This window comes from Heterodontus francisci, chromosome 10 (assembly GCF_036365525.1).
Source record: "Heterodontus francisci isolate sHetFra1 chromosome 10, sHetFra1.hap1, whole genome shotgun sequence".
Lineage (NCBI taxonomy): Eukaryota > Metazoa > Chordata > Chondrichthyes > Heterodontiformes > Heterodontidae > Heterodontus > Heterodontus francisci.
In genome coordinates, this window is record NC_090380.1 from 89,258,081 (window position 1) to 89,284,361 (window position 26,281).

Here is a 26,281-nt window from a genome sequence, read left to right on the forward strand (position 1 = left end):
AAAGAGGTGAGTTTATTACACTTAACACTCTAAAACTGGTTAAAATTACTAAAAAAATACACTACACCTTCACACGAGAGTCTCACACACGTAAATAAGGAAGACAGATTCGGTGGTTGGATTAAAGTCTGGAATAAATGGAATTTAAATATGGCATATTAGTCGCATAGTCCTCAGTTGAAATTGTAGTCCTTAAGTCCTCACTGGGCCACATGCACGGCTGTGGGCTTGCTTTTCTCAGGGCTCCTGAAGGCAGACAAGGGGTATGATTCTTGTCCCCTGGTTGCTGGCTTTGGCAGTCTGTAGGCTTGAGGGAGTTCCCAGTTGCAGCCGGATCTTGTCTTGATATTTACTGACGAGAGAGAGAGAGACCTGCTTCGTTGATGGTTTTTCAGTTACTCTGTCTCTGCGACAAAGCTTACGGTTTCTCCAGAGCTGCACAAGCAGTCACATGTCACTATCAAGCCCCTTTGTTCTTTTATTGAGGTTTTTCTGGAATCTTCTCTGAGATTCAAGGTGCTACACCTCAAGATGTCCAGTCACACTTGGAAGGAGTTGGCTCTTTCAAAGTCAATGGGTATAGACAGCCCCGACGACTGTGTTGATAAGGCCATTCTAGGTAATTAAATCACTGAGAGCACCCCATTGTTCTGGCTAGTTTGAATGAGAATTGCTAGTTGCAATTTGATTTTTTGGTGTTTCAACTGTAAATTGCAGTGGCCATCTTGGTTGCCAGTTTACTTTTTAAAAAATTACTTGTAAAATTTTCCAGTAAAAGTCTAATGTAAGGTTCCGACCAATTAAATTAATATTTCCCCTTTGGCATATAGGGTTTTCATGACACAACCCTTAGTTCTTTGACCAAGCTGTTGGTCGGTTGTCCTAATATCTCATATAGGCCAGCATCAAAGTTTGTCTGATAATGCATTTATAAGATGCCTTGGGAGGTTTCACTATGTTAAAGGGGCTATATAAATGCATGTTTTTGTGAGTGATTGTGTAGCCTTGGCTACAGCACAAAAATTCTGGGTCCCTCTACAATACTGCTTGCATGGGACTAATATCCCTTGCATCCAGCATTGGAAGGACATATATGGGAAATACACAGCTGGCCCTTGGGAGCAGGCAATGGGGTCAGGGAATGCACAGCAAGGCTACAACAGGCAGAACACACCCCCAGAGCAATATCTCATATCACATCTACCTAAACCTGCCAAAATATGTATCACTCTTAAATATAACTTCTATCCTATTGGTGTCAGCTATGGCTCAGTTGGTACTCTGATCCAAGTCAGAAGGTTGTGGGTTCAAGTACCATTCCAAGACTTAAGCATAAAAATCAAAGTTGACACTCCAGTGCAGTACTGAATGAACCGGAGGTACCGTCTTTGGGATGAGGCATTAAACTAAGGCCCCATCTGCCCTCTCAGGTGCATGTAATAGATCTTGTGGCATTATTTCGAAGAACAGCAAGGCCAATATTTATCCCTCAGTCAACATGGCTAAAACAGATTACCTGATCATTATCACATTGCTGTTTGTCTGCCCTGTTTTCTACATGACAACAGTGACTGCACTTTAAAAGTATTTAATTGGCTATAAAGTATTTTGGGACATCCTGATGTGGTGAAATACACCATATAAATGCAAGTCTTTTTTTTCTATCCAAGGAAAATATATACAAATATTCGTGGAAAATGTATATAAAATGTGACTAAAGAGAAATGACATCACAGATTCAAATGGGGTAGACACAATAGTTAAAAAAATTAGGATGACAGTTTGGTATCATGTACCTGGAATTTTTCATCTAGTTTGAATTTAATGATACAACTGCAAGGTTTCAATGAATTTTAAAAGTCTTCTCATAGCCCACTGAAGTAGTGACAAGTTCCATATGTAAAATCAAACTATCACAGAACAATCAATTAACATAATTCAATGAACACAGATACAAATTTATCATTTTGATGTAAAATGTTTCCAGGAATAACTATTTGCTTTTGCTTAAAAATGGGATTGCTGATTTTTTAATTCATTCATGGAATGTGGGCGTCACTGGCTAGGCCAGCACTTATTGCCCATCCCTAATTGCCCTTGAGAAGGTAGTGGTGAGCAGCCATCTTGAACTACTACAGTCCTTGTGGGTTAGGTACACCAACAGTGCTGTTAGAAAGAGAGTTCCAGGATTTTGACCCAGTGACAGTGAAGAAATGGCGATATAGTTCCAAGTTAGGATGGTGTGTGGCTTGGAGGGGAACTTGCAGGTGATGGTGTTCCCATGCAAATACTGCCCTTGACCTTCTAGGTGGTAGAGGTCATGGGTTTGGAAGGTGCTGTCTATGGATCCTTGGTGAGTTACTGCATTGCATCTTGTAGATGGTACACACCGCTGCCACTGTGCGTGGTGGTGGAGGGGGTGAATGTTTATGGGGTGCCAATCAAGTGGGCTTCTTTGTCCTGGATGGTGTCAAGCTTCTTGAGTGTTGTTGGAGCTGCACCCATCCCAGGCAAGTTGAAAGTATTTCATCACACTCCTGACTTGTGCCTTGTGGATGATGGACAGGCTTTGGGGAGTCAGGAGGTAAGTTACTCGCCGCAGGATTCCTAGCCTCTGATCTGCTCTTGCAGTCACAGAATTTATTTCGCTACTGCGGTTCAATTTCTGGTCAATGGTAACCCCCAGGATGTTGAGAGAAGGGGACTCAGCAATGGTAATGCCATTGAACATCAAGGGGAGATGGTTAGATTCTCTCTTGTATGAGATGGTCATTGCCTGCACTTGTGTGGCACAAATGTTACTTGCCATTTATCAGCCCAAGCCTGGATATTGTCCAGGTCTTGCTGCATCTGGACCTGGACTGCTTAATATCTGAGGAGTCGCGAATGGTGCAGAACACTGTGCAATTATCAGTGAACATCCCCACTTCTGACCCTATGATTGAAGGAAGGTCATTGATGAAGCAGCTGAAGATGGTTGGGCCTAGGACACTACCCTGAGGAACTCCTGCAGTTATGTCCTGGAGCTGAGATGATTGACCTCCAACAACCACAACCATCTTCATTTTTGCGAAGTATGACTCCAACCAGCGGAGAGTTTTCCCCTTAATTCCCAATGACTCCACTCTTGCTAGGCCTCCTTGATGCCATATTCAGTTGCCTTGATGTCAAGGGCAGTAACTCTCATAACTGTGTCTCTCCTATCAAACATAGACTCTCGTGGACAGAATGAAAGCTAGTGGAGAGTGCGTGGTGGAGATGGGGTAAAGTGGAAACAAGGAAAAGTATGAAATTAAGAAGTTTATGAATGCATTCTAGCCTTCAAGTACTTAATTGCTTGTCATTTATTTCACTCGTAGTGCACCTTATTTTTCTGTCTGACTATACTCTTCAACAAATATCATAATGTGCACTACAAATGAAATTTGTGAAAATTGTCTTGAAATTTGCAGCCAAAACTATTACCTGTTTCTTTGTTAGTGACAATCATCAGCAAATCCAAGCCAGAGCGTTCGCCAGAGCTGGCGGGCAGCCATAAAGACGGGGCTAAAGTGTGGCGAGTCGAAGAGACTTAGTAGTTGGCAGGAAAAAAGACAGAGGCGCAAGGGGAGAGCCAACTGTGTAACAGCCCCGACAAACAAATTTCTCTGCAGCAACTGTGGAAGAGCCTGTCACTCTAGAATTGGCCTTTATAGCTACTCCAGGCGCTGCTTCACAAACCACTGACCACCTCCAGGCGCTTATCCATTGTCTCTCGAGATAAGGAGGCCAAAGAAGAAGAAGAAGATTGTGAATACTACAAATTATAATCATTTCCCAGAGCTTCAATTTGATGAGAAAGTATTTGCACACTTTTTCTATCTCACAGTAAACAAATAAGTAAGGATGCCATTTTATGACGAAATGCCATTATTATCATGTAAATGTAAACAGGATACCTTTTCTTATAAAATTAGACCTTGGAGGATTGTTTTAGTGGTGGCGTCATTCTAGTTATATTACAACTAGGTAAATAAAAAACACATTAACAATGGTGCAATAAAAAGCAAAATACTGCTGATGCTGGAAATCTGAAATAATAACAGAAAATGCTGGAAACCAGCAGGTCATGCAGCATCTGTAGACAGAGGAAGGCCGGGTTAATATTTTAGGTCGATAACTGGAAGATGCTACAGATGAATAGCTTATAAGGAAGAACAGAGCCAGGGAAAAGATGGAAAAAGTGCTCCGTGATTAGGTGGAGTACAGGAGATGATTAAATGCAGAGTTAATGACATTTTAAGATGAAAAGGAAGCAATTTTCTTTTAAAGCTCTGCCTTCCCCTTTTCCAACCTCCCTTTCCTCTCCAATCATTGAATATGTTTATATCTCCAAACATAGTGCCACTCTCCTGTACAACTCTGTTGAATCTCTGCAAACATGTTTCCACCCCTGCCATGGCAGTAAAACAGCTGAACTAAAGTCAAAAATGACATCACCTGTGACTATAGCCATGCATCATTCCTCCTCATCTTCTCGACAATCATTGACACAGTCTTCCTCCTCCAATCGGGCAGCACAGTGGCGCAGTGGTTAGCACCGCAGCCTCACAGCTCCAGCGACCCGGGTTCAATTCCGGGTACTGCCTGTGTGGAGTTTGCAAGTTCTCCCTGTGTCTGCGTGGGTTTTCTCCGGGTGCTCCGGTTTCCTCCCACAAGCCAAAAGACTTGCAGGTTGGTAGGTAAATTGGCCATTATAAATTGCCCCTAGTATAGGTAGGTGGTAGGGAAATATAGGGATAGGTGGGGATGTGATAGGAATATGGGATTAGTATAAATGGGTGGTTGATGGTCGGCACAGACTCGGTGGGCCGAAGGGCCTGTTTCAGTGCTGTATCTCTAAACTAAACTAAACAATCCCTCTCTTTTGACCAACTCAGTGCCATGACCCTTGCTTGGTTTCACACTTCCCTGTCTAGTTATAACCAGAACATTTCCAAGCAAAGTCTCCTCTTCCTGTCCCTACACTTCCCCCCAAGGCTCTATCCTTGCCCCCCTCTTTTTTTCTCACATGCTTCCTGCCCCTTGGTGACATCACTCAGAGAGACAGGGTCAAGTTTGAGAAAGTACCTGATGAAACCCAGCTTTATCTCTCTTGACCCTTCAACTGTCCTGTGCTGTCAGCATTGTAACTGATGGGAAGCCCCATTATATTTTTGAATTCTATCTATTATAAATCCAGGAGCCCCATAAATTAAGGGTGGCAGGCAGGCTGCCCAGGCTGGAGGGACAATGGGAGTACCCAAGGCTCTGGGCAGTCGACAACCTCACTGGGAGAGATGGGTGTTGCCACTGTAGGTGGGGGACCATGAAGGCACCACCATCTTGAGGGACTGTGAGGGTGATTCCATCTTGAGGCACCCTCTGAAGAATTCATAAAAAGGGTAAAATAAGTGTGATCACAGCTTCATTGTGGAGGGGGAACCACTCCACAGGATAGTCTGCGGTCACAGTTGTGGCCTTCTGGCAGCCGTGGCTCCAGAGTGGGGGGAAGGGATTAGAGGAGGCCTTGTTGGCCTCCTGCTGGGAGGCCACCTCCTGGGCTTAGCCTCAGGGGGTACCATCCACCACTGGGTGATCTCGGCGGAGTCACCAATTTGCCCCTAAGTGGGCACCTAATTGCTGCTGATTAGCTACATGCTGCTGCTAGGTGGGTAGCTGATGCTGACCTTACCCTGTCTCCAGCAAGAGCGGTCCAAGTTGGGAACACAGCAGGGAGCAGCCTTGACCCGAGATTTTTAAAAACTACCCTCCCCCGTTGCCACCTCTGCACAGCTAATAGGCTTCCACCCTATGTACCCATTCTTTCATGGATTCCCATCCTACCCCACACTCGTTGAAGATCTACGGAACATTGACCTGGATTATGCAGTCAGCGGCAAAAGAGCCATTCAATACACTTGCACATGCCCACAGAATTGCTAAGGCTTTTTACACTGTGACTTGTGTTTATCAGGCAGTCAAAACAGCCTGGTGCCCTCTACAAGGGACATGGGACTTGTGTGAGCAGGGTAAGCAACAGTGTATCTTCTCAACCAATCAGTTTGAAGATTCCTTATTCACAGACACGCAGGGGAGAAATTAAGCTAGTTAGTGCTCATTTGTTAGGTGCTACGAGTGACCTTCGAGCTCCAAAATAGCATCCACAGAGCCATTTGTGGGATAAATTGCACTGGACGCCATATTAGGGCATGCACACACAGTGACTGTTCGCCATAAGTGTGCAGAGCAGGCAGATCGTGACATCAATCTGCGTGCAAAGCTGATTTGATGCCAGCAGTGTCATTTTTGATCTCAATGCTCCAGCCAACACCCTCCCTAGCTGAATACGCATTCAGCAGCAAGTAGGACCAACCCCCCTCCACTGGTGCGATTTGTCATGAAAACCCTACATGCCAAATGGGAAATATTAATTTCATCACTTGGAACCTTGCCGTAGACTTTTGCTGGAAATTCTTACAAATAACGTTTTAAAAAAGTAAAATGGCAGCCAAGATGGTCACTACAATTTACATTTGAAACACCAAAGGATTAGACTGGAGACAACACGACTGACTCAACCTAGCCAGAACAATGGGGTGCTGTCTGATTAAATTACCTGAAATGGCCTTATCAAAACAGTCATCAGGGGCCATCGACACCCATTGACTTTGAAAGAGCCAACACCCACCAAGTGTGACTGGACAGCTTGAGGGGTAGAGCCTTGAATCTCAGAGAATATTTCAGAAGGACTTCATTAACACCACAAAGAGGTTTGGTAATGTCATGTGACTGCTTGTGCAGCCTGGGAAGACTGTAAGCTTGGTCAGACAGAAAGCAGAGAGTTGTATCTGAAAAGCCATCCACGGAGCAGCTCTCTCTTTTTCTCTCTCTCCAGTCAGACCGCCACAGCCAACAACTAGGAGACAAAGATCAAACCCCCTCTTTTGCCTTCCGGAGCCCTGAGAAGCAAGCCCGCAACCGTGCATGTGGCTCAGCAAGGACTTCAGGACGACAATTTCAACTGAGGACTCTGGGACTGATAAACTGTATTTAAATTCCATTTATTTCAGACTCTACTCCAACCACCAAAGCTGTTTTTCCTCTGTAATCTATTTATGAGTGTATGACTCTCATGAATGTGTGCTTGAATGCATAGCACATTTTTAGTAATTCTAACCAGTTTAGAGTGTTAAGAATAATAAACTTACATCTTTCTTGTTTAAACTCAAGAAAACATGTCTGATTGGTTCTTTGGCAATTACATTAAAGGAACAGGAGCAAGCACTCACTGAGGTGGTAAGTTCAATCACTGCGTTAAAAAAGGATAAATCCTGTTGTGGTCAAACCAGAGAAGGAGCGAAAGGGGAGCCTGAGACCCCCCTCCTCACCTGGCCGTAACATATTTAAAGGGATCATCATCTACTTACAGGTTAATTGCTGTTTGATTTCTTCTGGCTTAATGTCATACCCACTTCTGGTCATTTTTGGGGCCATGGTAAACAGTTTCTCATATTTAATTTGTCTATACCCTTAAAGATTTTTCATAACTCAATATAATTCTCTTTCAGTCTTCTCTTTAGTGTAAATAAACTCTGATTCTTTGGTCTTGCCTTGTAACTCAGGCGTCTGATGTCAGGTAACATATTGCTCCACTTATCTAGTTCTGCCTGCAATATGGTGGCCAGAGCTGCACACATTACTTCAGATGGGGACCTTGTGTAGGCTCAGTATCACAGCCGGTGATTTGTGTTCTATTTCATGCAAATACAACCCAAGATCATTTTTGCCTTAAATATTGCACACTGTGCTGTTTCCACAATCTCTCCACCAGTTCCCCCAAATAGTTATCTTGTGCGTTATCCTGCAGACTAACATTTAGGTTTAATGTCTGTTCTCTTTTTAGTCTCATCGCTGTGTATTAGGATATACTGAATTTCTTGGCCTAGATTTGCGATCTATCGAGATCCTTCTGCACCTGATCAACTTGCTGTTGTTAAGACCAGGTGAGAAAGGTATCTAGGGGTCTCTTTCAGCCTTCACCTGGTCTTATTGTAACAGGGTTTTTTAAACACACTGTGTTTTGAGCTCCCCTTGGTGAATCCTTGTTCACCACTTTCCAATTATAAGGCAAAGAACTGAGCACAAACAGGCCTTCATAGGCTTAATGAAGAAAAGCAAAATTTATTAAAACTTAAACTAAATCTTTAATTCGGTTAACGCCTATGAATACACGCCACACCCCACGCTAGCATGCATACGCGATACGTGCATGCAAATACAGACAGAAAAGAGAAGAAAAATAAAGTGGAGAGGTTTGAGGCAATATCAGATGAGTTTTTTGTTACTGTGCTTCGAGCTCACTGTAGTCCTTTTGTAGGTAGTGCTTGCTTTTTATTGAGGCCCAGCATTCTTCTTAAACCTTGTTCACTGTAGGAGACTTTTCTCTATTGGGGTTTCTGTGTCTTCAATGGATTCCAAAGCTGGTGAGAAAGAGGTCAGCAGACAGGAGAGAGGCATTGGCAAGCCAGCCACAAGAGGTCTTTTCCAGTCCAGGAGCAAACAGCTTTCTGAGCTTTAAACTCTGTGGCAAGTTCAAATTCAAAAAACTCCAGCAGCTAGTTAGTCATGTGACTAAACTGGTCTGACCACATCTGTTCATGTATTCGGCCATCTTAGCAGTTAACCTGGATTGTTAGCTTCTCTACCTTCGATGCCTCGTAATCAAAAGTCCATTGTGGATTAAATTGGAGCAGGAAGTGGTCCCTTTGTCCTTTCCAAGTACTGTCTGTTACTATGCAAATGTCTTTCCAGTAAAGAGTTTGTTTTTTTCAAAAAAAAAGTTCTTTCTTTACTCCAGTAACAGTTTAAAAATCAATGTTCATGTGGTGAAATTAATGTGTCTCATTCTTGGCAGGTGGGGGCCTGCATGACACTGTTGACTCTGCAAACCTCCTCACACCTAGGAGTCATTGGCAAATTTTGATAGTTTCATTCTTTTTACCTTCTCTGGAGACTGTACCACATGTTCATGTTGGATTAGTTAAGCCTAGAAAATGATTTTTTTAATATTTTAAAATGTAGTTGAAATAACATTTGTGTCTTTATCTTTGTCTAAGTCTTGTTCATTTTGATTTAACTTGTTTAGATATAGCCATCTGACTTGCTACACTTGAACAACATTGAAAAAAGTCTGTCTCACTATTTGTACTCATGCAATCACAAGTCGTGGGAGTCAGTTGCCAGCATTCGCCAGAGCTGGCGGGCAGCCATAAAGACAGGGCTAAATTGTGGCGAGTCGAAGAGACTTAGTAGTTGGCAGGAAAAAAGACAGAGGCGCAAGGGGAGAGCCAACTGTGCAACAGCCCCAACAAACAAATTTCTCTGCAGCACCTGTGGAAGAGCCTGTCACTCCAGAATTGGCCTTTATAGCCACTCCAGGCGCTGCTTCACAAACCACTGACCACCTCCAGGCGCGTATCCATTGTCTCTCGAGATAAGGAGGCCCAAAAGAAAGAAGAAGAAAGAAAGAAAGAAAGAATCTCACAAATAAGGCTTGAAGATAAAACCAAATGCACTTTTACAAAGAGTAAAAAGATTATAAAATCAGACAATCTACTAAGAATGTTACACATTTTATTACATTTAGGATTAAGTATTCAATTTAAAATAACAAACTGTCATATTTGTCAGAATGTCTGTTTCTAAATAGGGGGAAACCAACAAAGAAGGTCTATCTTTGGCAGAGAATAATTGATATTAGAAGATGCCAAGTTTCACAGATCCACTTTTACAGGCAGGTATGACACTCGTTTCCAGCAGCTTCAGTGTTTCCTGTTTCACCTAAAATATACAGAATATGATTTAGCTCTGAATTATATACAGGGTATTTGCTTCTAACCTTATACAAAAAATGATCAGTTTCAATAAGATAAAATATATACAGTGAATGATTAGTTCAATTTATACAAGTATATATGCTAAGAATGATTGGGCCACATAATATATACATATATCTATAAAGAAAGTATACATTAGCTACTTATTGAGAGTGTTATCTCAGTTTTTGAAATCTAATTCAGATATTCCCGAGCAGTTCTATTACATGTCAGAAAGTTGCTCAGCAATGCTTTGACTTAGAAAACAAATGCTATAAACTTCTGTGAATCCAAGTTCCTTCACTTGACTTAGTTTTCTTAACTTAAAAAAGCCTCTCTGGCAAGTACCGGCACTGACACAAACCAGCATCTATTTCAAATCTATTGATCCTGAGATGATGCATGGACTTTCGGATTAAATGCTTTGATCAGCAACCACTCCTCCTAAATTGTCAGGAGTGATATTGTGATTTATAAGAGATTTTCAGCTTCACCTGCTGGGCAGAGCAGGCTGCCCACCCATTGTAGAACTTGCCCAATTTTCATTCCATTGCATAAAAAATGACCGGTTGACTCAATGGAGCATTTCCTTTACAAAATACCCTGCATTAAAATGGCTTTAAGATGAGATTGGTGATTCATTGGAAAGGTCTTTTAACTTAACACCATAGTAAGATGCACCATATTCTTCATGTAACAAATCTTGGGCATCTCAATTTAGATTTTTGCTATGGATTGATTCATCAGCTGCACTGAAATATAAAACAAATCATGATTTCGGGCTTCATGAGCTAGTCATGCTTGTTGAATAATTATTTCTACAGCAGTAAATTGTCCCAGATGTTAATTTATGTTTCAGATCTACTTATGGTTATAAATATGACTAACCTTTTCAAATAAGTTCTAGACCACTCACTTAATTGGATCTAATTCATCTACAGTCGAGACAGGCTGACATATGAATGTGATACTTATATTAAATTGGGAAATATTAGATGATGTTGTAGGCAGATATTTAATTCACACTTAGATATAAACATGTCTGTTCATGGGTAGTTTGGTAAGTCATAAATACCTCTGGAATATCCATTAATCTTCTCAGCTTCTGATCCCGCCAATTCCAGTCAAGGATTACGTACTTCAGAGACTGTAGACTGAGTCCGTCTGGACAACAGGGAAGAGTTAACATTCATAATCCTTAGTTATCATTGTCATCACTTCAGTATTGAACTGCTAGTAGTTTTGGGAACAGATTAATTTTAATATAATTGTCCCTTATGTAAGTTTGCAGTTTCTATCTAGTGACATCATAATATCATAAGAACATTATAAATAGGAGCAAGAGTAGGCCATTCAGCCTCTTCTGCCTGCTCCACCATTCAATTCATGGCTGATCTGATTACTGTCTCAACTCCACTTTCCTGCCTGTTACCCATAACCTTTGACTTGCTTGTAGATCAAAAATCTGTCTAACTCAGCCTTGAAAATATTCAATGGCCCAGCCTTTATTGCTCTCTGGGATATAGGATTTCAAAGATTAATGACCCTCTGTGAGAAGAGATTCATACGAACATATGAATTAGGAGCAGGAGTAGGCCACTCGGCCCCTCGAGCCTGCTCCGCCATTCAATAAGATCATGGATGACCGGACTGTAACCTCGACTCCACATTCCCGCCTACCCCCAATAACCTTACACCCCCTTGCTTATCAAGAATCTATCTACCTCTGCCTTAAAAATATTCAAAGACTCTGCTTCCACTGCCTTTTGAGGAAGAGAGTTCCAAAGACTCACAACCCTCAGAGAAAAAAATTTCTCCTCATCTCTGTCTTAAATGAGCGACCCTTATTTTTAAATTGTGACCGCTAGTTCTAGATTCTCCCACAAGGGGAAACATCCGTTCCACATTTTAAAAAATTCATTCATGGGATGTGGGCGTCGCTGGCCAGGCCAGCATTTATTGCCCTAATTGCCCTAACTGAGTGGCTTGCTAGGCCATTTCAGAGGGCATGTAAGAGTCAACCACATTGCTGTGGGTCTGGAGTCACATGTAGGCCAGACCAGGTAAGGACAGCAGATTTCCTTCCCTAAAGGACATTAGTGAACCAGATGGGTTTTTACAACAATCGACAATAGTTTCATGGCCATTAGACTAGCTTTTTAATTCCAGATTTATTAATTGAATTCAAATTCCACCTTCTGCTGTGGTGGGATTTGAACCCGTGTCCCCAGAGCAATACCCTGGGTCTCTGGGTTACTAGTCCAGTGACAATACCACTATGCCATCGCCTCCCCATTACATCCACCCTGTCAAGACCCCTCAGGATCTTATATATTTCAATCAAGTCACCTCTTACTCTCCTAAACTCCAGCGGTTACAAGCCTAGCCTGTCCAACCTTTCCTCATAAGATAATCCGCCCATTCCAGGTATATAGTCTAGTAAACCTTCTCTGAACTGCTTCCAACACATTTACATCCTTCCTTAAATAAGGAGATCAATACTGTACACAGTACTCCAGATGTGTTCTCACCAATGCCCTGTATTACTGAAGCATAACCTCCCTACTTTTGTATTCAATTCCCCTCGCAATAAATGATAACATTCTATTAGCTTTCCAAATTACTTGCTGTACCTGCATACTACCTTTTGCGATTCATGCACTAGGACACCCAGATCCCTCTGCATCTCAGAGCTCTGCAATCTTTCACCATTTAGATAATATGCTTCTTTTTTATTCTTCCAGCCAAAATGGACAATTTCACATTTTCCCACATTATACCCCATTATGTCTTAAAAGGGAGACCCCTTATTCTGAAACTGTGCTCCCTAGTTTACATTCCCCCATGAGGGGAAACATCATCTCAACATCTTACCCTGTCAAGCTCTCTCAAAATCTTATGTTTCAATAAGATCACTCCCTCATTCTTCTAAACTCCAATGAGTATAGGCTCAACCTTGCCTCATACGACCTTCATCCCAGGAATCAAACTAGTGAACCTTCTCTGAACTGCCTTCTTAAATGAGACGACCAAAACTGTACACAGTACTCTAGGTGTGGTCTCACCAACACCCTGTACAGTTATAACAAGACTTCCCTACTTTTATACACCAACCCCCTTGCAATAAAGGTCAACATTCCATTTGCCTTCCTAATTACTTGCATGCTAATTTTACGTGTTTCATATAAGAAGACACCCAGATCTCTCAGTATCATAGCATTTTGTAGTCTCCCTCCATTTAAATAATATTTTGCTTTTCTATTCTTCCTCCCAAAGTGGACAACCTCACATTTTCACACATTATACTCCATCTGCCAAATTGTTGCCCAGTCACTTAACCTATCTATATTACTTTGCAGACTCTCTCTGTCCTCCTCACATCTTGATTTCCCACCTATCTTTGTATCATCAGCAAATTTGGCTACAATACACTCAGTCCCTTCATCCAAGTCATTCGTATAGATTGTAAATAATTGAGGCCCCAGCACTGCGTGGTACCCCAAAAGTTACAGTTGATGAAAGGAAGGCTGTTGATCCTTCAGGCTGAAAGCACAGAATGTTTTATATCTGTGGTGATCAAGGTGACGGCGGGTTCGACCAATAAAAGGCTGCCCCCACCGCATGATCCTACATGTCTCCAATGCCAGTCACCGCACAGTTCATTTACATATTGTCACGGACTTGTATTTATTTTTCTCCTCGGATTAAAAACAGTGTGTATGCTTTTAAGACTCTGTTAAAAACAGTGCACCTTTAAGGGAGAGAAAGTTCTGGGGACACAGTGTGCCACAGCTGCATTTTTGTTACCCTGAGCAACAACAGGAGAGAGAGAGAGGTCACATGGTAATGTTTCCACTTGACTGTGTGTATAAAATGGCAAAAAAAGGTTTGAACCAGACTTTCCAGTGAGGCGTACTGAAGAGAAAGGAGCTGTTTATTCTCTCTCAACAGAATTTCTACAAGGAGCTACAGGGCAGAGTTAATTCCCTGAGTAAAAAAGAAAAGCCTTCTTTTTCAAGAAACCATTTGTATTGTTGTGTTCATCTTTCAAAGAACTGTTTAATGCTTGCTGCAGCCGAAGAGTTGAATGCCTATCTACTGAAGGACTATTTTCATCAAATCCACATGAAGGCTTTGAGTGGCCTTTGACTATTTCCACATTAGAATACCTCATCCACCAGGAACATAATCCACAAAAACTTATTTATTTATTCGTAAGAGACAGCTAATTTTTAAAAAACTCCACTTTTAAAACGCGGTTAACTACTGTTATTTTTGAGTGTATGTGTGTGAATGGGGGTGTTAGATTAAAATAAGAAGTTATAAGGTCTTTAAACATAGGTTTATCTTAGTGGTGTTTAATATTTAGTTTTACTAATAAATAGTTAATTTGTTGTTGTCTAAAGATACTTGGTTTGGTCAGTTTCATTCTGGGGTTACTAGAGTGTTTAATTTGGCTGTTTTCCAATTGGGTGTGAAAGCTTAATAATATGCTGTGACCTGTGGAGTGACAGGACTGAATTGACAGTGCATTGCTCTCGCCGTGGTGGTAACAATATAAAATCGTGTGTGAAACAGGAAATACTGTGGAAGCGGAAGTTATGCCAACTTCCAGTCCTGCTGTCGGGAACGCCGCAGCACTCATAAAATTCCAGCCTTTGTGTCCTCCTCACAACTTGTTTTCCTACCTATTTTTGTATCATTCACAAATTTGGCTACAATACAACACAATATAGATCGTAAATAGTTGAGCCCCAGCGCTGATCCCTGTGGCACTCCACTAGTTACAGTTTGCCAACTTGAAAATGACCCATTTATCCTGACAATCTCTTTCCTGTTAGTTAGCCAATCCTCTATTCATACATACTGAGGAGCAGAAGACCATTCGGTCCTCTAGCGTACTCCACCATTCAATAAGATCATAGCTGGTCTGTTTGTGTCCTGAGTTCCACACTCCCATCTACCTCCGATAACCGTTGATTCCCTTGCCTAACAAGAATCTATTTACCCTGCCTTAAAATTATTCAATGACCCCGCCTCCACCCCCCTCTGAGGCAGAGAGCTCCATAGCCACACAACCCTCAGAGAAAAAACTTCTCCTCAACTCTGTCCTAAAAGGGCAATCCCTAATTTTAAAACTGTGCCCCCTAGTTCTGGACTTCTCCACAAGCGGAAACATCCTTTCCACATCCACCTTGTCAAGACTGTTCAGGATCTTATATACTTCAATCCAGTCTCCCCTCACTCTTCTAAACTCCAGTGAAAACAAGCCCAATCTGGCCAACCTTTCCTCATAAGACAACCACTCATTCCAGGCATCAATCTAGTAAACCTCCTCTGAACCGCCTCCAAAGCATTTACATCCTTCCTAAATATGGAGACCAAAACTGCACACAGTATTGAGATGTGGTCTCACCAATGCCCTGTATAACTGAAGCACAACATCCTTACTTTTATTTTCAATTCCTCTCATAATAAAGGATAGCATTCCATTCGCCTTCTTTATTACTTGCTGTACCTTGAGACTAACTTTTTGTGACTCATGCACTGGAACACCTAGATCTCTCTGGACCTCAGAATTCTGCAGTCATTGTCCATTTAAGTAATACTCTGCGTTTTTATTCATCCTGCCAAAGTGAACAACTTTACATTTTCCCACATTATACTCCATCTGCCATATTTTTACCCACTCACTCAACCTATGGGCGGCACAGTGGCGCAGTGGTTAGCACCGCAGCCTCACAGCTCCAGGGACCCGGGTTCGATTCCGGGTACTGCCTGTGTGGAGTTTGCAAGTTCTCCTTGTGTCTGCGTGGGTTTCCTCCGGGTGCTCCGGTTTCCTCCCACAAGCCAAAAGACTTGCAGGTTGAAAGGTAAATTGGCCATTATAAATTGTCACTAGTATAGGTAGGTGGTAGGGAAATATAGGGACAGGTGGGGATGTTTGGTAGGAATATGGGATTAGTGTAGGATTAGTATAAATGGGTGGTTGATGTTCGGCACAGACTCGGTGGGCCGAAGGGCCTGTTTCAGTGCTGTATCTCTAATCTAATCTAATCTAATCTAATCTATCTATATCGGTCTGCAACTTCCTTATGTCCTCTACACAACATGCTTTCCTCCTTATCTTTGTGTCATCTGCAAATTTAGCTACCATGCCATCGCTCCCTGTATCTAAATCATTGATATAAATTGTAAAAAGTTGAGGCCCCAGCACAGACCCCTGCGAGACTCCACTCGTCACATCCTGCCAATCAGAAAAGGACCCATTTATGCATACTCTCCGTTTTCTGCCAGCCAGCCTTTCGCCCTTTGATTTTCTACTATTATTGGAATGCTTTTAGTGTCTTCTACTGTGAAGACAGATACAAAATACTTGTTCAAAATCTCTGTCATTTCCTTCTTTTCTATTATTAATTCCTCAGTCTCTTCCTCTAAAGGGCCAATGTTTACTTTAGCTACTCTCTTCCTTTTTATGTACACTTGTAGAAGCTCTTTTTTTTTAATGTTTTTATATTTTTTGCTCGTTTACTCTCATGTTCTAATTTCTCTGTATTATTTGTTTGGACATTTTTTGCTGGTTTCTAAAATTTTCCCAATCTTCTGGCCTACCACTAATCTTCTATCTATGCTAATATGTTACCCACTACACCATGGCCTCCTACTTTGCGCAATAACCTTTTATGTGGCACCTTTTCAAATGCCTTCTGGAAATCCAAGTACAGTACTTCAACAGGCTCCCCTTTATCCACGTCACGTTACTCCTTCAAAGAACTCCAAAAAATTGGTTAAAAATGATCTCCCTTTCATTCCCTAGTCCCGATTACCTTGTGTTTTTTTTATGTGCCCAGCTATAGCCTCCTTAATGATCAATTCTAACACCTTCCCCATGACAGATGTCAAGCTAACTGACCTACAGTTACCTGTTTTCTGCCTCCCCACCTTCTTGAATAGAGGGGTTACATTTGCTATTTTCCAGTCTGATGGAACCTTTCCAGAATCTAGAGAATTTTGGAAAATTAACACCAGCACATCCACTATCTCTGCAGCCAGTTCTTTTAAGACCCTAGGATGCAGCCCATCAGGTCCAGGGAATTTGTCAGCCTTTGGTCCCATTAGCTTTCCTGGTACTATTTCTCTGACAATATTGTTTTGTTGAAGTTCCTCCCTCCATTTTGCCCTTTGATTTTCTACTATTATTGGAATGCTTTTAGTGTCTTCTACTGTGAAGACAGATATAAAATATTTGTTCAAAATCTCTGCCTTGTTTTCCTTGTTTTCTACTATTAATTCCCCAGTCTCATCCTCTAAAAGGCCAATGTTTACTTTAGTTACTCTCTTCCTTTTTATATATACATGTAGAAGCTCTTACTGTCTGTTTTTATATTTTTTGCTAGTTTACTCTCATGTTCTAATTTCTCAGTATTATTTGTTTGGACATCTTTTTCTGGTTTCTAAAACTTTCCCAATCTTCTGGCCTACCACTAATCTTCAGAGAATTATAAGACTTTTTCAATTTGATATCATCCATAACTTCCTGAGTTAGCCACAGATGGTTTATCCTTCTCACAGAGTCTTTCTTTCTCAATGGAATATATCTTTATTGAGAGTTAAGAAATAGCTCCTCTACCATCTTGCCTTTTAACCTATTTCCCAGTCCACTTTAGACAACTCTATCTTCATACCTTTGTAATTGCCTTTATTTAAGTTTAAAACACTGGTTTCAGACCCAAGTTTCTCACCTTCAAACTGAATGTGCAATTCTGTCATGGGATGATCACTCTTCCCAAGAGGATCCCTTACTAGGAGATCTTTAATTAATCATGTCTCCTTACAGGTTACCTAGTCTAAAATAGCCTGTTCCCTGGTTAGTTCCACAACATATTCTTCGAAAAAACTGTCCTGAATACCTTCTATGAACTCGACCTCAAGGCTATCTTTGCCAATTTGATTTTTCCAATCTATATGAAGATTAAAATCACCCATGATTATTGCAGTACCGTTCCTACAAACCCCCATTATTTCTTGATTTATACTGTTCTACAATGCAGCTAATGTTAGGAGGCCTATAAACTATTTCCGCCAGTAACCTCTTTCCCTTGCTGTTTCTTATCTCCACCCAAACTGATGCAATATCTTGATATTCTGAGCTAAGATCATATCTCACTATTGTACTGATCTCATCCTTTATTAAGAACATAAGAGAACTTAAGAACATAAGAACTAGGAGCAGAAGTAGGCAATTCAGCCCCTCGAGCCTGCTCCGCCATTCAATACGATCATGGCTTATCTCATCTTGGCCTCAACACTTTCCTACCCGTTCTCCATAACCCTTCAACCCATTACTAATTAAAAATCTGTCTATCTCCTCCTTAAATTTACTCAATGTCCCGGCACCCACTACACTCTGGGTAGTGATTCCACAGACACACGACCCTTTGAGAGAAGTAATTTCTCCTCATCTCTGTTTTAAATCTGCTACCCCTTATCCTAAAACTATGACCTCTCGTTCTAGATTGCCCCACAAGAGGAAACATCCTCTCTACGTCCACATCATATACCTCAAGTAGATCTCCTCCCATTCTTCTAAACTCTAGAGAGTAAAGACCTAAACTGCTCAATCTCTCTTCATAAAACAAACCCCTCATCTCTGGAATCAATCTAGTGAACCTCCTCTGAACTGCCTCCAATGCAACTACATCCCTCCTCAAGTAAGGAGACCAAAACTGTACACAATACTCCAGGTGCGCTCTCACAAATGCTTTGTACAGTTGCAGCAACACTTTCCTACTTTTATACTCTATTCCTTTAGCAATAAATGTCAAAATTCCACTTGGCTTCCTTATCCCCTGCAGTACCTGCAAACTAGTTTTCTGTGCCTCATGCACGAGGACACCCAGATCCCTCTGCACCGAAGCACTCTGAAGTTTCTCTCCATTTAGATAATAATTTGCCTTTCTATTCTTCCAACCAAAATGGATAACCTCACACTTATCCACATTAAACTCCATCTGCCATATTTTGGCCCATTCACCTAACCTATCCATATCCATTTGTAAATTTCTTATTTTTTTATTGCAACTTACTATCCCACCTATTTTAGTGTCATTTGCAAATTTGGCTACAGTACCTTCTATCCCTGCATCCAAGTCATTAATATAGATTGTAAATAGTTGGAGCCTGAGGACCGAACCTTGTGGCACCCCACGAGTTACATCTTGCCAACCAGAAAAGGACCCATTTATCCCGACTCTCTGTTTTCTGTTGGTTAGCCAGTCCTCTATCCAAGCTAATAAATTGCCCCTAACCCCATGTATCTTACCTTGTGTATTAACCTTTTGTGCGGCACCTTATCAAATGCCTTCTGGAAGTCCAGATATAATACATCTACAGGATCCCCATTATCCATTATTATTAACAGAGCTACCCCACCTCCTTTTCCTTTCTTCCTATCCTTCCAAAATGTCAAATACCCTTGAATATTTAGTTCCCAGTCTTGGTCACCTTGCAACAGAGTCTCTGTAATTGCTATCATATACCTATTTATTTCTATTTGTGCCATCTTGTTTCAAATGCTGTATGCATTCAGATAAAGACCCTTTAATCCTGTCTTTTTACCATTTCTCCCTCTCTGACCGTATTTGCTGGTGCACTCTTGCATTTGTACACTCTGTCCTTTCCTGACACACTCTGGCCATCATTATCCATAACACTGCCCTGCACTATTGCCTTGTTCTTTCTCTTAAACTTTCTAAACATCTCTCACCTGAACTTTACCGCCTCACTATTTCATTTAAAACCCTTTCTTCAGCCCTAATTACTTGGCACGCCAGGATACCTATCCCGGTTCGGTTCAAGTAAAGCTTGTCCCAATCAAACAGCTTCCTTTTTCCCCAGTTCTGGTGCCAAAGTCCCATGAATCAAAACCCATTTCTCACACACCAATCTTTGAGCCACACATTCAACTCTTTGATCTCATTTGCCATATGCCAATTTGTCTGTGGTTCAGATAGTAATCCAGAGATTATTACCATTGTAGTTCTGCTTTTTAATTTAGCCCCTAGCTGCTCATACTCCATTCGCAGAATCTCTTAGCCTACCTATGTCGTTGGTATCCACATGGACCACAACTACTGGATCCTCCCCCTCCCATTCAAAGTTCCTCTCTAGCCCCGAGAAGATGTCCTTAACCCTGGCACCAGGCGGACAATGCAGCCTTTGGGACTCCCACTCTCAGCTGCAGAGAACAGTATCTGTCCCCTTAACTATATTGTCCCCTACTACTACCACACTGTATTTTATTTCCCCAACTTGAATGGCACCCTGCACCACAGTGCTGTGGTCATTTTGCTCATCCTCCCTACTCTAGTCCACACAGGCTGCAAGTACCTCATATCTGTTGGACAAGTGCAAAGGCTAAGACTCCTCCAGTGCTACCTTCTGGATTCTTTTTTTCTTTTTTACATTTTTTACAACCTTTTTTTTGCATTTATTTCATTTTATCTTAGTTTGTTCAATTTGCTTACCCACTGTTTTTTTTTCATGTTTGCACTTGCTGCTGTTCAATATTCAGTCCGTTAACACCTATTCTGTACTAATGCTTTGTCTTTCAACACACCATGAACACACCAACACACCATTAACCTTGTCCAATCTGCACCTTCTCCTTTGTTATCTCTTGCATTTTTAATATTTGTCAGTTCCGAAGAAGGGTCACTGACCCGAAACGTTAACTCTGCCTCTCTTTCCACAGATGCTGCCAGACCTGCTGAGTGGTTCCAGCATTTCTTGTTTTTATTTCAGATTTCCAGCATCCGCAGTATTTTGCTTTTATTCTGGATTCCCATACCTGCCTCATTCATAGTCACACCCTCCTGTCTCTGACCACGTACTAAATCTGTGGTACTTAACCTAAGGGTTGTGAGTGCCTTCTGGAACAAAGTATCCAGGTAACTATCTCCCTCCCTAACGCATTGCAGTGTCCGAAGCTCAGACTCCAGCTCTTCAACTCTGAGCCCAAGTTCTTCGAGCTGCAGACTGCCCTGAACCCTGTTTTTTCATTATGGCACTGTTGTGGAATACTGTGATGATGTGACAGTAGGAGAGAAGAATACAAAATATCTGCTTCCAGACTTTCTCTAACCAGCAATTCAAACATACACAAAAACAGTTGCAAGTGACAAATGAGAGGCACAAGTACCAGTACAGTAAATGTCCTTTATAACCCTTTGGCTTTTGGGGAAATCCAACTGTATCTGTTTTCCCTTGAAAAATCTATCACAGGCAATATGTATAATGACAATTCAATTATGCTGAATTCAAAATTAGAAACAAAACACATAATTTAGGGTCTAATTATATAGTAATAGACCAGAATTTATGTGTACAGGTTTGATAGACTGAAATACAGACATTACTTAATTTTGCCTTGTCTATTTCAGTCAGTTAATGCTTCAATTCTGTCTGGCACAACACCCAAGAATGAGCCTCAATTTCGAAACCTAAGATGTGTAAAAACATAGCTGCAAGGATTGCACTATAAACTGTAGGCGTGCCAATATTCCTTCACTGGCAGTGGAGACATAAAACTTTTATTTATTCATTCATGGGATTTGAACATTGCTAGCAAGGCCAGCATTTATTGCCCATCCCTAAGTGCCCTTGAGAAGGTGGTAGTGAGTCGCCTTCATGAACTGCTGCGGTCCATCTGGTGTCGATACACACACAGGGAGGGAGTTCCAGAATGTTGACCCAGCGACAGTGAAGGAGCGGTGATATAGTTCCAAGGCAGGATGGTTTGTGGCTTGGAGGGGAACTTGCAGTTGGTGGTGTTCCCATGCACCTGCTGCCCTTGTCCTTCTAGGTGGTAGAGGTCATAGTTTTGGAAGGAGCTGTCGAAGGAGCCTTGGCAAGTTGCTGTAGTGCATCTTGCAGAAGATGGTACATACTGCTGCCACTGTGCACTGAGATGTTTATGGCAGTGGATGGGGTGCTGATCAAGTGGTTTGCTTAGTCGCGGATGGCGTTGTGCTTCTTGAGTGTTACAGCTATACTCATCCAGGCAAGTGGAGAGTATTCCAACACACTCCCCCTGATTCATGCCTTGAGATGGTGAACAGATTTTGGAGAGTCAAGAAATGAGTTACTCGCTGCAAAATTCACAGCCTCTGACCTGTTCTTGTAGTCACAGTATTTATATGGTTGGTCCAATTAAGTTTCAGGTCCAAGGATGTTGATGGTGCAGGATTCAGTGATGGTAATGCGTTGAAGGTCAAGCGGAGATGGTTAGATACTCTTTTTTTGGAGATGATGATTGCCTGGCACTTGTGTGGCATGAATTTTACTTGCCACTTATCAGCCCTAGCCTGAATGTTGTCCAGGTCTTACTGCACATGGACACGGACTGCTTCCATTTCTGAGGAGTTGCGAATGGTACTGAACATCGTAAAATCATCAGTGAACATCCACACTTCTGACCTTAAGATGGAGGGAAGGTCATTGATGAAGCAGCTGAAGATGGTTGGGCCCAGGACACTACCCTGAGGAACTCCTGCAGCGGTATCCAGGGACTGAGCTGATTGGCCTCCAACAACCACAACTATCTTCCTTTGAGCTAGGTATGACTCCAACCAATGGAATGTTTATCCCTGGTTCCCATTGACTTCAACTTTGCTAAGGTTCCTTGATGCCATACTTGGTCAAATGTTGCCTTGATGTCAAGAGCAATAACTCTCACCTCACCTCTGGAATTCAGCTCTTTTGTCTATGTTTGGACCAAGGCTGTAATGAGATCTGGAGCCATGTCCCTGGTGGAACCCAATCTGAGCATTGGTGAGCAGGTTATTGTTTAGTAAGTGTCGCTTGATAGGACAGTCAATGACAGCTTCTATCACTTTGCTGATGATTGAGAGCAGACTGATGGGGTGGTAATAGGCTGGATTAGGCAATTTTTCACATTGTCAGGTAGATGCCAGTGTTGTAGCTGTACCGGAACAGCTTGGCTAGGGACGCAGCTATTTCCGGAGCACAAGTGTTCAGTACGACAGCTGGGATATTGTCAGGGCCCATAGCCTTTGCTGTATCCAGTGCCTTCAGCAGTTTCTTGATATTACATGGAGTGACTCGAATTAGCTGAAGACTGGGATCTATGATGCGGAGGACCTCAGGAGGAGGGTGAGATGGATCATTCACTCTGCACTTCTGCCTGAAAATGGTTGCAAATGCTTTAGCCTTGTCTTTTGCACTGGATTGTGCTGGCTCCCCCATCACTGAGGATGAGGATATCTTTGGAGCCTCCTCCTCTGGTTGGATGGTAAATTGTCCACCACCATTCACAACTGGATGTGGCAGGACTGCAGAGCTTTGACCTGATCCGGTGCTTGTGGATCACTTCACATTGTCTATAGCATGCTTCTTCCGCTGCTTAACATGCATGTAGTCCTGTGTTGCAGCTTTACCAGGTTTGCACCTCATTTTTAGGTATGCCTGGTGCTGCTCCTGGCATGCTCTCCTATACGCCTCATTGAACCAGGATTGGTCCCCTGGTTTGGTGGTAAGGGTAGAGTGAGGATTATGCCAGGCCATAAGGTTACAGATTGTGGTTGAATACAATTCTGCTGCTGCTGACTGTCCACAGCACCTCCTTGACGCCCAGTTTTGAGCTGCTAGATCTGTTCTGAATCTATCCCATTTAGCACAGTGGTAATGCCGCACAACACGATGGCATGTGTCCTCAGTATGAAGACGGGACTTCGTCTCCACAAGGACTATGCAGTAGTCACTCCCACAATATTGTTTTTGGACAGATGCAGCTGTGACAGGTAAGTTGGTGAGGACAAGGACAAGTAGGTCTTTTCCTCTTGTTAGTTTTCTCACCACCTGCTGCAAATCCAGTCTGGCAGATATGTCCTTCAGGACTCAGCCAGCTTGGTCAGTAGTGGTGTTACCGAGCCACTCTTGGTGATGGACATTGAAGTCCCCCACCCTGAATACATTCTGTGGCCTTGCTACCTTCAGTGCTTCTTTCAAGTGGTGTTCAACATTGTGGAGCACTGATTCATCAGCTGAGGGAGGGCAGTAGATGGTAATCAGCAGGAGGTTTCCATGCCAGCAAAGTCATTCTTGTAGCTTTTGCTTTTTACATGTCTTTTTAAAAAAAATTAATTCAGATCTCCAGTCAGTGGATTAAAGAAAATTTTCAACAAAGCACATTGGCATAACATCATTCATTTCCTCTCTTTTATCTCTCCTTCATTATTTTGTTCTTCATTGTCACCCATTCTTCTACCTTTTAGTGACCATTCCCTCCCCACCTTTCTCTCTGACCATTCTACCTCAGTGTGGCTGCAAATGGACCAAAAGGATCCTTTCTTTACAATGCCTTTTCTTGTGTTAATGGCTGAGATTCCGGCCTCTGAATATGATGGATGGGAATTCTTGCAAGCAAAGAATGCAGCAGCATGTGGCCTGGGAGATTTCCTGCCTAAAACTGGCAAGAAGCACTAACTGCGTGGCAGGTGAGAGCACAATATCAGTCAGCCGGCCGGTGCTGGTTAAGTAGGAGGGAAGAGATATCAGGGGAGCCTGGGATTTTTGGTTTTGGATCTCATTATCATGTAGCTGATGCAGTAGTCAGAGCAGATTTGTGTACCAGTTTTCAGGTAAGCGATTGGGGAAGGTTGCGGTGGGGCAGGTGGGGGTGGGTCTGGAGGAACAAAGGCTGGACCTTGGGGTGCAATTGGAGGGTTATTAGGGATCAGGGAAGAAAATTGCAGAGGTTTGGTGTATTGTTGGGGGACAGGAGTGCTGTCAATGGGTGCTAGGAGGTCAGGGCCGGGGTCCAGGGGAAGCTCAGGGGTGTCTGGAGGCTGGCATCAGGAGTGAGATTGGATATTTCAGGACCAAGAATGGAGGTGATTATGGCAAGTACTTACTGTTTTTAAAATTCCGTGCAATTCAGTGTTGGTTTCCCTGAGGCAATCAGCACTGGTGTTGGCTGCCTCTGGCACAAACCAAAGTTGCAAGAGGAAGCAGAAGTGGGCATTAGGCCCCCTATTTGCATATATTAATTGCCTAATGTCCGCTTCCGATGTGGAGAAAAGATTCCTCTTGGTTGGCCTTTACCAAAATGGCGTCCAGCGCAGTCCGCACCAGAATTGTGTGTGCATGGCGTGGACGCTATTTTAGACAAAAAATGGCACCCTTAGCACCGATGAAATGAGTGCCACAGAGCTGAATTGCTAGCCCTCCTTGTGGAGCCTGATGGAGCACACCTGCTTCTCCTGGTCCCAAAAGTAATGTTTAAAAAAATACTTAACCTCTCCGGGTCTGAAATCTTCCCGTTTGGTTGGTCTGGTGGAATAGCCCAAACACTTCCCCTCAGGCCTGCAGTTAAAATAGTCGTTGGGCCTGGTCTGCATATTTAAAGAATGAACACACAGGTTTCTGGTGGGTGTGCTTCTCGTCTGCTTGGAAGAGCAGGTTAAAATCACAGGGATCAGCCTGGGAAGTTGGCAGGTGAGTGCCAATTATAACTGTACCACACACTGGACAGGAAGGGTTAAGTGTATGCAAAATAACCACTGATTAACTCTCCGAATCAACTGAAGGCATAAAAACAAGCTGAAAATTAAATAGGATTTTCTACCTCGCTCTATCAGGTTTCTAATCCTTCCTGGTGTTCCTACACCAAGATGTATGACCCCTTTGGCAAGCCATTTTATTTGTTCTTCTATCTGCATGAGAAAGGGAACAGGGTTAGCTCCTGTAATAAAATGTAATGCTACAGAACAGATACGGATTGTAACAATCGAGACAGACACATTATTCAAAAATATCTTGGTGAGTGATTAGGGTTAACTGACGTGCCACACTGATGAGTCGGTATGGAGACAAAGTGGAGCAGCCAGGAGTGTCCCACAGATTGTTGTGGGGTCAGGAGAAGAATTCCTGGTCCTCCTGGTTCCACATAAACAAATGCAACAAAAAGTTAACTGTTGAGGACCACTGGTCAGGTCGCTATAGATCCAGAAAAACTGAATAGAGCACACGTGGCATGTACTCTACACGGCCGATGAGAAACTTCCTGAAACTGCATCGTGTCCCTGATTGGCATGTACTAGAGGCCGAATGCTCATTTCAGGTAGGTGCCCTGGAGATTTGGAAGTTTTTGGCTCCCAGTTTGGCAGCTTCCACACTTCCAGGCGAGAACAGACACATAGGTTCATGGCTGGAAATCGGTCCCCCAAAGATATTTTTTACCTAAGTGTGACGAGGACCAATTTCCCTCCCAGTGTGTCAAGTAAAGCTTTCACACTATTATTGTCACACTATTTTCTCATCAAATTAGTTATCAGTTGCTGCTTCAAAAAAGTGGAAAGAATTCC

General features: G+C 42.4%; 1 protein-coding gene across 7 annotated transcripts in view; it reads right to left on the reverse strand.

The window, feature by feature from the left end:
- Positions 1-9,634: 9,634 nt before the first annotated feature.
- cmss1 (cms1 ribosomal small subunit homolog) overlaps positions 9,635-26,281 on the reverse strand; it is a 346,949-nt gene continuing 330,302 nt past the window's right edge. For all 7 annotated transcript variants that reach the window (XM_068041012.1, XM_068041009.1, XM_068041011.1 and 4 more), the window contains 3 exons: positions 25,543-25,630; positions 10,972-11,060; positions 9,635-9,861 (listed from right to left, as the gene is read on the reverse strand). In XM_068041012.1, coding sequence (XP_067897113.1) covers positions 9,778-9,861; positions 10,972-11,060; positions 25,543-25,630 — 261 coding nt within the window. In that variant the 3' untranslated portion in view covers positions 9,635-9,777. The remainder of the gene's footprint in view (positions 9,862-10,971; positions 11,061-25,542; positions 25,631-26,281) is intronic.